Below are 13,384 nucleotides of genomic sequence, written 5' to 3' on the forward strand. Positions count from 1 at the left end.
TGGCAACACTGCCATGTTGCACTGAGTCTTGCTGTTGGAAAACCACATCAGTGTCTGACTTTCGGCTGTAGCTGATGAAACTCCCCCGACTTCACTCCTCCACTTTCGTCTGCAGTTGGTTGCTTTGCTTTAGCCTTACCACTCAAACCATAGGTAGGACTGTTCGATTTGAGAATGGCGCTCCTCCCTCGCCGCTTTTGCCCGTTCAAGTCACGGGCCATAGACCGGTGCACCACGGCTCAGGTTAATAAAACTCCCTCACTTGCAGTCGGATTGCCCGCATGTAAACATGGCTTTAACGTCTATGTAAAGTAAACAGAACGCAGGGCTCCTCGTTTTGGACAGTCAACAAGTCAGGCATGTCTCTCGAAGGTGTATAGGAGTTTTAAACATTAGTAGTGCAGTAAATTATTTAGCAATATGTCTATGGAAGATCCGTTCTTCGTCGTCAAAGGGTAAGTAGCCAAGGCTTCATCAGATAACATTAGCTTGTTACTAGTATCAAGTTTGCCATCAAGTCTGGCTTTAGCAAGGATGGCTAACGTTAGCTTGGAACAAAGGGGAATTGTTGTAGTTAGCAAGCTTAGCTATCTGTTTAGTCAGTTAGCAAATTACGTTCGTGTTTCACAGCCCAGCTGTCACAATGGTGAGAGGCATGGATAGCAATTTGCATTTTTGTGGCGCTTGTTGTTTATTGTCACGTTTAACTAACGTTTAACTTGCCCGCCACACTGAGGTAACGTTAACGTTAGCTAGTTAACGTTACACTGTTGGATGATTAATATAAGATCGACAGCTATGGCAAATATTCTAATTGACTTTAAAAAAATATATATATATGGGTTGATGTAATAGTGCATGTGTGGTTATATTAATATGCCTTTGTGACTAACGTTATGTCAACTTTAATGTCTTGCCAGCTACTGCTTAGCTATCCCGCCTTGATCATGAATCTTAGTTCCAATACATCACACATACAGTAGCCAAATTAGCTAACTTAAGTCATTGGACGAAAACGTTTAGTTATGTAGGTATTGTAATTTGTTAAGAGCCATGACGCTTGGTCTTAACATTAAAATAGATCGATAGCGCTACGGGTTTGGAAGCATAAGGACCTTATCTTTCATATCGGTGATAATAAAATAAAACGGTGAAATTGATACACACCTTCCTAGGGTTATTGTTCCCACATGGCCATAACGCCGCGTGTTTACGGAAAACAGACGGAAGACATATTACTACCTATGCTAATTAGCTATCTGCGTCTCCTAACACCTGTGTGTAAACGGAAGATGGACGCCACTAACGTTGTCACTGAAAAATACTGTCGGCTGCAACTGTGTTAAAACAGTGTATAGTAACTGTATATTTTGCATTTGTAATATGAAAGTAAAGGCCTTTATTTACATTTACATTTAAGTCATTTAGCAGACGCTCTTATCCAGAGCGACTTACAAATTGGTGCATTCACCTTATGATATCCAGTGGAACAACCACTTTACAATAGTGCATCTAACTCTTTTAAGGGGGGGGGTTAGAAGGATTACTTTATCCTATCCTAGGTATTCCTTAAAGAGGTGGGGTTTCAGGTGTCTCCGGAAGGTGGTGATTGACTCCGCTGACCTGGCGTCGTGATGGAGTTTGTTCCACCATTGGGGTGCCAGAGCAGCGAACAGTTTTGACTGGGCTGAGCGGGAACTGTACTTCCTCAGAGGTAGGGAGGCGAGCAAGGCCAGAGGTGGATGAACGCAGTGCCCTTGTTTGGGTGTAGGCCTGATCAGAGCCTGAAGGTACGGAGGTGCCGTTCCCCTCACAGCTCCGTAGGCAAGCAATGGTCTTGTAGCGGATGCGAGCTTCAACTGGAAGCCAGTGGAGAGAGCGGAGGAGCGGGGTGACGTGAGAGAACTTGGGAAGGTTGAACACCAGACGGGCTGCGGCGTTCTGGATGAGTTGTAGGGGTTTAATGGCACAGGCAGGGAGCCAAGCCAACGCGAGTTGCAGTAATCCAGACGGGAGATGACAAGTGCCTGGATTAGGACCTGCCCGCTTCCTGTGTGAGGCAGGGTCGTACTCTGCGAATGTTGTAGAGCATGAACCTACAGGAACGGGTCACCGCCTTGATGTTAGTTGAGAACGACAGGGTGTTGTCCAGGATCACGCCAAGGTTCTTAGCACTCTGGGAGGAGGACACAATGGAGTTGTCAACCGTGATGGCGAGATCATGGAACGGGCAGTCCTTCCCGGGAGGAAGAGCAGCTCCGTCTTGCCGAGGTTCAGCTTGAGGTGGTGATCCGTCATCCACACTGATATGTCTGCCAGACATGCAGAGATGCGATTCGCAACCTGGTAATCAGAAGGGGGAAAGGAGAAGATTAATTGTGTGTCGTCTGCATAGCAATGATAGGAGAGACCATGTGAGGATATGACAGAGCAAGTGACTTGGTGTATAGCGAGAATAGGAGAGGGCCTAGAACAGAGCCCTGGGAAACACAGTGGTGAGAGCACGTTGTGCGGAGACAGATTCTCGCCACGCCACCTGGTAGGAGCGACCTGTCAGGTAGGACGCAATCCAAGCGTGGCCGCGCCGGAGATGCCCAACTCGGAGAGGGTGGAGAGGAGGATTTGATGGTTCACAGTATCAAAGGCAGCCGATAGGTCTAGAACATGGGTGTCAAACTCTGGCCCGCGGGCCAAATTTGGCCCGCGGGGTAATTATATTTGGCCCGCGAGACAATCCCAAATTACTACTAGAGCTGGCCCGCCGGTATTATACAGCGCATTCACCGCTAATACTACGAATCCCATAATGCTCTGCTGTTGTTTTCGCGCGCGCAATCAGGCAGGACCCAGAAACGCCCTCTCTCTGTGACAGTAGTCATAGCAACATAGACGCTACAACTGTCAGCGCGCTATCCCTTCCCAAAAATGGCGAAAAGAAAGGCAGAAAACAGGAGCTTTCTGGCAAGTGGGAGGCAGAATATCTTTCTCTGTGACATCTCGAGCATCTCGATGCGCTGAACCTGCAGCTTCAGGGCGGGGGCGCATCATCAAAGACATGTACGCTGCAGTGAGGGCCTTTAAAACTAAACTGTGCCTGTGGAGAATCAGATGCTGCAAGGAAACCATTGCCATTTTCCCTGCTGCCAAACCATAAAGCGCAGATCTCTACGCCGTGTTCCATGCGCACAGTTTGCTGAAAAACTCAGTGTTCTCGCCGCTGAGTTTAGCCGGCGATTTGCCGACTTCGATGTCCAGAAATGTAGGTTGAACTGCTTAGTAATCCCTTCGCAGTTGATGTGGAAAATGCACAACCAACATCCAAATGGAGCTGATTGAACTCCAGTGCAACGACACGCTGAAGTCAAAGTATGATGCTGTGGGCGCCGCACAGTTTCCACGGTTCATCCTGACACAATGCCTCAGCTCCGCACCCAAGCTGCTCAGATGCTCTCCTGTTCGGCAGCACTTATCTTGCGAGCAACTTTTCTCTCGATGAAGATGACCAAAACAACTCACAGGAGACGTCTGACTGATGAACACCTTCGCTCGATACTGAGGATTTCTTCAGCTCAGAGCCTGAGCCCAGCCATTGATGAACTAGCATCCAAGAAGAGATGCCAGGTATCTGGCTTGGGCACATCAGATTAGATCAGTGTGCAATAATTAACGTTTTCTTTGTGCACTTTTTCTTGCTACAAGGCATGGCTTGAATGGTTGATTGATTTATTATCATTTTTTTGTAAAAAAAAATTTTTGGTATTTAAATCAGAAGGCTGCAAATAGAAAGAGGCATACGATTTTTATTTACATTTCATTTATTTATAAATGAATGCCATTGATGTGTTTTTCATTTGAATTCGATTTTGCATGTCTCCACTATTAAATTATATATTGTATGGTAATAAGCGCTGCTGTTTCCATATTCAATGTTAAAGCAAACTTGTTTGGGTCCATATTAAAAGGTTCATTTGTTCAATTGTTGGCCCGCAACTTTGTTCAGTTTTACATTTTGGCCCACTGGTATTTGAGTTTGACACCCTGTCTGAAGGTGAGAGCAAGAGGAGAGAGAGTTAGCTTAGCAGTGCGGAGCGCCTCCGTGACACAGAGAAGAGCAGTCTCAGTTGAATGACTAGTCTTGAAACCTGACTGATTTGGATCAAGAAGGTCATTCTGAGAGAGATAGCAGGAGACTGGCCAAGGACGGCACGTTCAAGAGTTTTGGAGAGAAAAGAAAGAAGAGATACTGGTCTGTAGTTGTTGACATCGGCGGGATCGAGTGTAGGTTTTTCAGAAGGGGTGCAACTCTCGCTCTCTTGAAGACGGAAGGGACGTAGCCAGCGGTCAAGGATGAATTGATGAGCGAGGTGAGGTAAGGGAGAAGGTCTCCGGAAATGGTCTGGAGAAGAGAGGAGGGGATAGGGTCAAGCGGCAGGTTGTTGGGCGGCCGGCCGTCACAAGACGCGAGATTTCATCTGGAGAGAGAGGGGAGAAAGAGGTCAAAGCACAGGGTAGGGCAGTGTGAGCAGAACCAGCGGTGTCGTTTGACTTAGCAAACGAGGATCGGATGTCGTCGACCTCTTTTCAAATGGTTGACGAAGTCATCCGCAGAGAGGGAGGAGGGGGGGGGGGGGGGGGGGAGGGGGAGGAGGATTCAGGAGGGAGGAAGGTGGCAAAGAGCTTCCTAGGGTTAGAGGCAGATGCTTGGAATTTAGAGTGGTAGAAAGTGGCTTTAGCAGCAGAGACAGAAGGAGAATGTAGAGAGGAGGGAGTGAAAGGATGCCAGGTCCGCAGGGAGGCGAGTTTTCTCATTTCCGTCGGCTGCCCGGAGCCCTGTTCTGTGAGCTCGCAATGAGTCGTCGAGCCACGGAGCAGGAGGGGAGGACCGAGCCGGCCTGGAGGATAGGGGACATAGAGAGTCAAAGGATGCAGAAAGGGAGGAGAGGAGGGTTGAGGAGGCAGAATCAGGAGATAGGTTGGAGAAGGTTTGAGCAGAGGGAAGAGATATGGATGGAAGAGGAGAGAGTAGCGGGGGAGAGAGAGCGAAGGTTGGGACGGCGCGATACCATCCGAGTAGGGGCAGTGTGGGAAGTGTTGGATGAGAGCGAGAGGGAAAAGGATACAAGGTAGTGGTCGGAGTTCTATTTCTAGAACCTTACCGCAATTTTGAATAGGCCGTTATTGTAAATACGAATTTGTTCTTAACTGACTTGCCTAGTTAAATAAAAGAAAAAATAAAGATGAGTGTATTTGGCTATTTTGTCTGCCCAAGCAAATTTGCTTCTAAACAGACCATGTCAGGTCCTTGGACTATAAGGTATAATGTTAGGCTCCTTTAGTCCAATATTAGGCTACCTCTTAGTATTGCATTTCTATGTGCTTTAGGTAGCTCGATACTGTAGATGTACTTTTTATTATAGTCTTTTTCTATTCAACAAATCTCCAGTGAGGTCCAGAAGGCGGTGAACACTGCTCAAGGGCTGTACCATAGATGGAGCGAGCTGCTGCTGGAGCCCAGTGGTGCTTCCAAGGAGGAGGTGGATTGGACCACCAATGAGTTGAGGAACAGTCTGCGGTCCATCGACTGGGACCTGGAAGATCTCGATGAGACCATCAATATCCTTTCAACATAAAATTACTCTTAGTTTAACTTGCTTATATACTGGTTTATCAAAACATTGTGAACCGTGCTTCATCTGTGAATAGAATACAGTACTTTAAAGAGTACAGCATGCTGCAAGTGTAGTAGTTTAATCTTCATAGAGAGTAAAATGATTTGATTATTTATCATGTCTTTGTTGAATAGGCTATTCCTTAACAGTAAATGCAAGTATTGTTGAATCGAACCCTAAGAAGTTCAATCTGGACGCAGTGGAGCTTACCAAACGGAAAGGCTTCATCACAAGCACCAGACAAACTGTTAAGGTGAGTCAGGCCTAAGGCACACAGGCCCGGGAAGGATTCTAGTTTAACTTGCAGTAGCCATCGCACACATATAGTTGGAAGCAGCAGTAACCCTATCAAAAAGAATAGGGTTCCTGAACCTTCAGTGCTAGGACCCCTAATAGTTAGAGATGTTGTATTTTCTTTATAGCCATTATCAGCCAATCTGGATATGATGGCTGGTGCATGCCTTTATTATTACATCCTGTTATTGAACATACTGTGTTTTATCTCAATGCTGTGTTCTATTTCAGGAAATGAAAGACCACATGTCCAGTCCGACAGCCTTAGCCATGTCCGACAAGAAAAACAGACAGGTGTGTAGCTCTATGTAACTGTTGGGCTAAGATCTTACTGAAGCAATTTTTTTACTGTTTGTCACTGTGCATGTAATGATGCAGTATGACGGAATGCACTTCTCAAACGTGTAGCACGTTTTAGATCAGCAGGTTGCGTACTGCTTTATCTGATCGTTGACACTGCAAACAGCCTCCGTTAGCGTTTGTCAGAGAGTAAGTGCAATTCGTATTGGCAGGATCCTCCTCACCATTTCAGTTGAGTGACCATGTCCACATACTTCAGCAGATCTCCTATGTAATCATTGCTGCTCCACTTCTCCCTCAGGCTCTGTTAGGGGACAGTGGGTCTCAAGGCCCAATCTGGCAACCGGGACCCGACAAATACACCCGCCTGGACCAAGAGCTACGGACGGCCAACTCCCAGTTCATCGAGGAGCAGCAAACCCAGCAGCAGGTATAGCTAATAAAAATGTTTCATGCTTATGTACACACCTATGTTGATTGCTGTACTTACTAGGTGCTGTATTTTACATTATTTTGAAAAGGAATCATTTTATTTATATTTTTACAGTTGTATCAGTTGCAACATACTTTGTGTGAAATGAATAATGTGACATAATTCAGCGACGTTGACGTGCGTGTGTGTCAGCTCATGGCAGAGCAGCAGGATGACCAGCTAGAGCTGGTGTCTGGGACCATCGGGGTGCTGAAGAACATGTCTGAAAGGATTGGCATGGAGTTGGACGAACAGACAGTGTACGTAAACATCCACTGATACACAACCACAGCAACATTAATCAATGACATGAGTATTAGAGTTTCAGGTCTGCACAGATCATCAGATGCCATATGTATCAAGCGTCTGACTAGGAGTGCTGATTTAGGATCAGTTTAGACTTGTGGATGATAATGAATAAGATTATATGGACAGGGGTACCTGATCCTAGATCAGCATTCCTACTCTGAGACACTTTGTCAATACGGGTTCATATCTTTCCTGGTATCTACAAAGCAGCATGTCTTCTCTCTTGTAGTATGCTGGATGACTTCTCCCATGAGATGGAAAGTACCCACTCCAGACTGGACAACGTCATGAAGAAGCTGGCCAAGGTCTCCAACATGACCACTGGTAAGTAATGCAGCATAGTCTCTTTATTCACCACCATTCTACCTTGGTTAAAAATACACTTCAAAATTCAGGAACCATCTCCACTACTGCAAGTTATCAAAGTCTGCAACTTTTGGAGATGTGAGTTACAGAGGTTACTTAAGTGGCGGTGTAGTATTGTTGTGGATGTCTTTTGATGTTCCCTAATATCAGGCCACTTATGTATGGGTGGTCATTAAAGATGATATATGCTTGACTTGAGAGAGAAGGCCCAGTCATTAACTTCCTGTTTAAGGAAATGTCTGTGCAAGACAACTTGGAGTCAGCCAGGATCAGCAGCTGAAGAGGAAGGAAAGGACCCCCCACCCACCCACCCACGTATAAAAAAATGGTGGCACCTACTTATAAGGAAACCCTCTCAGGAAGCTTCCAACAGGAAGAACTCAGGAGACAAGGAGTCAAATGAAATCGGGTCATTTTGTTATGTCAGGATATCCAGTCGGTACTTTTCCCTGGCCCCTAGACCAACCAGTGTTTCATAACTCCGGTCCTCAAGTACCCCCAACAGCACACATTTATGTTGTGGCCCCGGACAAAAACACCCGATTCAACTTGTCAAGGGCTTGATGATTAGTTGACAAGTAGAATTAGGCGTGCTTCTCCGGGCCACAACAAAAATATATACTGTTGGGGGTACTCGAGGGCATGGAGTTGGGAAACACTGCCCTAGACAATGTAATACATTTTTTTATTTAACCTTTATTTAACTAGGCAAGTCAGTTAAGAACAAATTCTTATTTACAATGACAGCCTAGGAAGAGTGGGTTAACTGCCTTGTTCAGGGGCGGAACGACAGATTTTTCCCTTGTCAGCTCAGGGATTCGATCTAGCAACCTTTCGGTTACTGGCCCAACGCTCTAACCACTAGGCTACCTGCCTCCCCACTAGCGCTACCTGCGCTTAGGGTTTTATATTTGTACTTTATTGTATTATTTTTTCCTGGTGCTTTTCGCTAGTTTTCTTTGCAACGTTCAAGTTGCAACTTTGAAGTTGAATATTTCAGGTCGAAAGACATGGTATTCTCCATAGAACATGAATTCCTAGTAGTTGGACCTCTCATGCCTGAACATGTCTGATAGCAAGAAAAATGTCAATTGCTTCTCTCATTGTTTGATACAGTTCACCCGCATTCTTTTCCTCTCGCTCTGTTTTTCTCTCTTCCTCTTGCAGACAGGCGACAGTGGTGTGCTATTGGTATTCTACTGGCCATTCTGTTTGTGGTCATCATTCTCTTCTTCATCCTGTGATGACCAGACCGTCCACCACGACACACTCCCACTGACCCCCTCACCCCTGTCTCCGTTTGACCATAGGGATGGACTTTACATGGTGTTGGGGAAACATCCAAGGTTTCCACTGACATAGGGAGATGGCTATCTAACCCCGACCCCCTTTTTACTTACTACGCTGTATATACAGTGATGCTTCTGTGGCTGCTGCAGTTCCCTCCTAAGCAACGTTCTCAATCGTCGTTTCAGATACCTGCATTCAACTTAAACCTCCCTTGGCGTGAAAGATTTAGTTTCTGTGCATGCGCAATTTTAGGTAGGATGTGAATACTAATCCTGAAAATGTTTTACAGAAACCTGTTTGAGGTAAACCAGGGTAGTTCAAACTCCTTGTGGCATTTTAGTGTTAATATTCCGAAAATTATGTATGAAGAAGACTAATCATTTAGAGGGCCTTGTCTGTCGTTTCTCACTGAAAACCCCTACGGCTACCATGGTCATAGTTTTTTAAAATATATTTTGTTTTGTCGTGCACTGACTGTGTAACAGGTTTATACAAGTATATTAAACCGTTTATATATAATCATAGTTGGTCATAGTTAAAACAAAACACTGACGTAACAAGGAAAATTATATATATTGCTAAGCGGGTAGACGTATCACTAACCACACTAAAATGGATGAACTTAATGTTATTGTTATTAATTAGTTTATGTTTTTTCATTTTGTACTTAATGTATTTTTGGTATTTGCTTATACACTATCAACAGGTGTTTAACACCCGCCTGTGAAATCAAGTCACTTCCTGCAATACTGAATGGAAAGGAGCAAAACCATATACTTTTGTATCTCGAACCGGGCTCAAGCTTGATTTTTGTGTCTCAATGTGAGCACTCTAATTTTGTGCGCAAAGTGTTTTCATCAAGATGTCCTTTGCGTGCATGTCTTCATATGTCTGGTGTCTTTCAGTCAGTGTTGTCAAAACGACAACACTTCACCATGAGGGCCCTTCTAAAGACTTCATAACATGCTTATAATCAGTATATGATACGCCCCCAGGCACTTCATAAATACTTGTAGGTACAATTCAATTGGCAAGCTAGTATGTCAACAGACCTTAAGTTGTTTATCTAAGCTACTAAGCATCATGCATTTGTTTTTGAACGTGTTATGCAGTTTTTACAAGGCCCTTATACCAAAGTGTTAAGTGTTCAAATGAAATGCTAATTGAGAAGCCTGACCTGTTTTCTCCTGCCAGGAATTAGTGTTAAGGTTTATCAGTGTTAGAGGAACATGATGTTTTAATAAGGGGAAGGGACTGACTGAGTCACACCTGGGCTGTATTCATTAGGGCACACCGTAGCAAAACATTTTGCAAAAAATAGTGTTTCTTATTGGAGATGTTCAAGGTAGTCCCTGTTTAAGTCAGATTTCTGTTTGTTCTGTTTGTTGCCTAAAGAATATGGCCCTGGTAGTTGCTGTGCTCTGCATAGCCAGTGCCTTAGGCTGATACTGTATGTTATGCTGGGTCTAGAACGGTTCATTTTGGTCTCGCTTCCCAGTTCCTACCCCCTACCTGGAAATTACATTTCAAAACGGTAACCAGAGTTCCAGGATGAGTCGAAAGTCAAGGGTTGACTGAATATGCAGGCATGTTTTTTTTCTTCTGTTTTCAGTGTGTTCCTATACAGTTCAAGGAGAATGATACTGTTGTGTTAGCCTGGTTACCAGTCTGTTTAGCTAACGTTCCACTCCTTGTACTCTGTGTCATATGCCAAAGATGTATGTTTAGCATGACAGGAGAGGAAAAATGGCCAAACAGACTGGTGTTATGTTAATTATCGTAGAAACCTGGTTACAGAGATTGATTCAATAGGTCTCCACTCGTTTGAGGACTTAATGTGAACGTAATACATTAATTCACTGTATTTTAGGTTGAATGACATATCAATCCACAGACCCTGAAGTCTTTATGGGAAATCAAGACAGTAAAACCATACATAAGAGGAATAAGGGTATTGTGATGCACAGTGATTGTACTACTGTATGAAATATAATGCACACTAGTGATCAAGGTTTTCTCTATGGCAGTCTACATAGCAAGCCCAATTCTGATCGTTTTTCACTAATTGGTTTTGACTGATCAGATGATTTTTGGAAAAGGATCTAATGTGAGTGGTCAAAGACCAATTGGTAGAGCAAAAAAATCTTAATTGGACTGCCTGTGTAAACACAACCTGTGACTCTCAAAAGTTCTGAAAACACTCCTTTCAAAGGTCTTATAAAGTTAGCAAAATATATTGTATGTGTATGGTTTGTCTTTTATGAGTTAACACTACACGTTCACTGTACTAGAAATGAAATACTGTATTTACAGTGTCATTTGAGGTAGAAAACATTTTAACAATTTGTTTCTCAGTTTACTTATGTTTTCACTTATCAGAAGTGTTATGTCTGGTAGGAAGAGTTTGACTTGGAGTTTACAATATTTGCATTTATTTCAGGTTATGGACAATTTGAAGCATGACGGTGACCTAGACAATTATGTACCATCACAAAAGCAAAGTGTGTGTAAACTTTGCGAATCCTTTTGCAATGCTGTATTACGATACAAAGTACCTTTAGCATTAAATACTGTACTTATTGCGCAACCAAGTCACTGGTGACAGTGATGGGTGACAGGTGGACGAGATGTTTGTGGAGATTGTGTACAGTCCATGGCATTGTAAGTCATGGTGTGTTTTTGTTTGTGTGAAACAACTGTGTGTTCATGCTCCTGGAGTGTATGAAAATACTTTTTACCCTTGAACTGTTCCCCTTGACCTCCATGTCATCATGGCTGAGCGTCTGTAGCTGAAGAGTCCTGAAAATAAAACTGACAAGCAGGATGCTGCAAAGATTCACTCTGTTTCAGCTCATTCCAATAAAATGATGTGCTCAATTTGCTTGATTTTACTCTTTTTTTAAAGGGTATATAGGCCTAGCCCAAGATGGAAATTGGTACTAGTCACAGATCTAGAATCAGAATAACCTTACCTGATCTTAACCATTTAGAGGGATAATAAATTATCTGACCGTGTTCCTACTCAGGAATGTGATTCTTCCTGATGAATCAAATCCTGATTTCTAGATATACGATGGTGTCCCGATCACAACCCTTCTACTCCAAGTGGCTCCATATTTTCCTGGGATATCTTGGTTGAATAGGAGGTAAGTTATGGTTGTAAGAGGAAAATGGGAGCTGGGGTTAATGTCAGTGGGGCCAGCTGTCGGCCAGCAGTGGCAGTTTAAGTTTGAGACGTTGTCTATTGATTCAGACAGCCAGCAGAGAGCTTCTCGTTGAACACCACTGAGCAGTGGTTGAACTCAGGTCAAATGACAGATGGCCCTTTCCTCTCATGTTTCCCCTCCTTGTTTTTCCTTTGTCTGGAGAGGAAATGATTAGTCATCTACACCTGGGTACCCTACACAAACAGCCCTCAACCCTGAATACAACACTCAGTATCTTTTGGAAAGACAATGGTTTTCATGAAGCCAGACAAGTATAATATAACGCTGACGCCATATGTTTTCCTCCTGCCATTGTGATGTTTACACCCCCATGTACCACTAAGGGCAAGGAGCTTCATAGGATCCAGGAAGGGATGGAGACTGCTATGAGGGGATGTTTAGAAGTCACTAATATGATGTGCAAATATCCATATAAAAAGAAGAGGGAAATTGCTGAATGTGTGTGTGTGCATTCATATGTGCCTGGCTATGTGAACATGTGTTGTGTTTGTGTGTGTACAGTAGGAGCCAGAGGTGTAGACAAGAGTCACAAATTTGATGACTTCATAGAAAATAAAACTTGAGACTTGCCTTGGAGCCTCAAGACTCGATTTAGACTTGAGACTGATGACTTCAAATTATCTGGCCAGATTTTGTAACATTTTGCCACTGGACAACAAATTGGCTAGTAAAACGCACCCTCGGCCTTTGATTGGACCAGCAAACTGTCAATCAAAACAGGTTAGTTTACTTACAGTAGCGCAGGGGGGGGGGGGGGTAGATTGATTAAGAAAAAAAAATGTCATCAATTTTAAAATAAGACTAACGTGACAAAAAGGGGAGAAAAGTCAAAGGGGAATACTTCCCGAATGCACTGTATGCAGCTCCAAAAATAGTTTGGTGATCAAGAATATGAACTGTTTATTTTGCATGCTCACCAGCAATGGGGCATCACGCAACAATTTCTAGCATAGGCCTACTGGTCTTTTGGAAGTTGATAATGGAGTTATGAAGCTTGCATTTGGAATTTGTTGTCAAAATAAATTATTACATCATAAACATGTGTTGTAGACAAAATAATGAAAGGGTCTGTCTGGTAGTCTCAATAAATAGACACATTTCAGATGTTGGGACCTTGAGACTATGAGGCTCTATCTGCACTAAGCATAGTTCTGAGATATTGAACATCAGTTTTCACATCCCAGATCTCAGAACTGTTTTGTAGTGAATTGTTTGTTCATAACCCATTAAGTTCCTCAGCTTAAAGGTACCTGTGTTTCCAATCTTGAGACATTTGTAAATTCGTTTTTTAAGGGGGTGCAATTGCAGATAGAGCCGTATGGCTCTGAAATGTCAATCTAGGTTCAGTCATAGGGTTTTATTTGGCTCTTCTCAATTAGACATGTTCAGTTTTTAAGAAGACTGTAGCTATTTGAATACATACATGATAGAATAACACTATTTTACCAAAATAGAGT

General features: G+C 43.5%; 1 protein-coding gene across 1 annotated transcript; it reads left to right on the top strand.

Annotated features, from left to right (window-relative positions):
• The first annotated feature begins 254 nt into the window (after positions 1-254).
• On the top strand, positions 255-11,577 carry LOC111975611 (syntaxin-6). Its single transcript, XM_070447491.1, has 8 exons — positions 255-455; positions 5,444-5,612; positions 5,827-5,922; positions 6,195-6,257; positions 6,565-6,693; positions 6,889-6,995; positions 7,274-7,368; positions 8,578-11,577. Exons 1-8 carry the CDS (start codon positions 421-423, stop codon positions 8,652-8,654), a joined length of 771 nt encoding a protein of 256 aa, XP_070303592.1. The 5' UTR covers positions 255-420; the 3' UTR covers positions 8,655-11,577.
• The last annotated feature ends 1,807 nt before the right edge of the window (positions 11,578-13,384 follow it).

The sequence above is a fragment of the Salvelinus sp. IW2-2015 genome, linkage group LG16 (genome assembly GCF_002910315.2).
Source record: "Salvelinus sp. IW2-2015 linkage group LG16, ASM291031v2, whole genome shotgun sequence".
NCBI lineage: Eukaryota > Metazoa > Chordata > Actinopteri > Salmoniformes > Salmonidae > Salvelinus > Salvelinus sp. IW2-2015.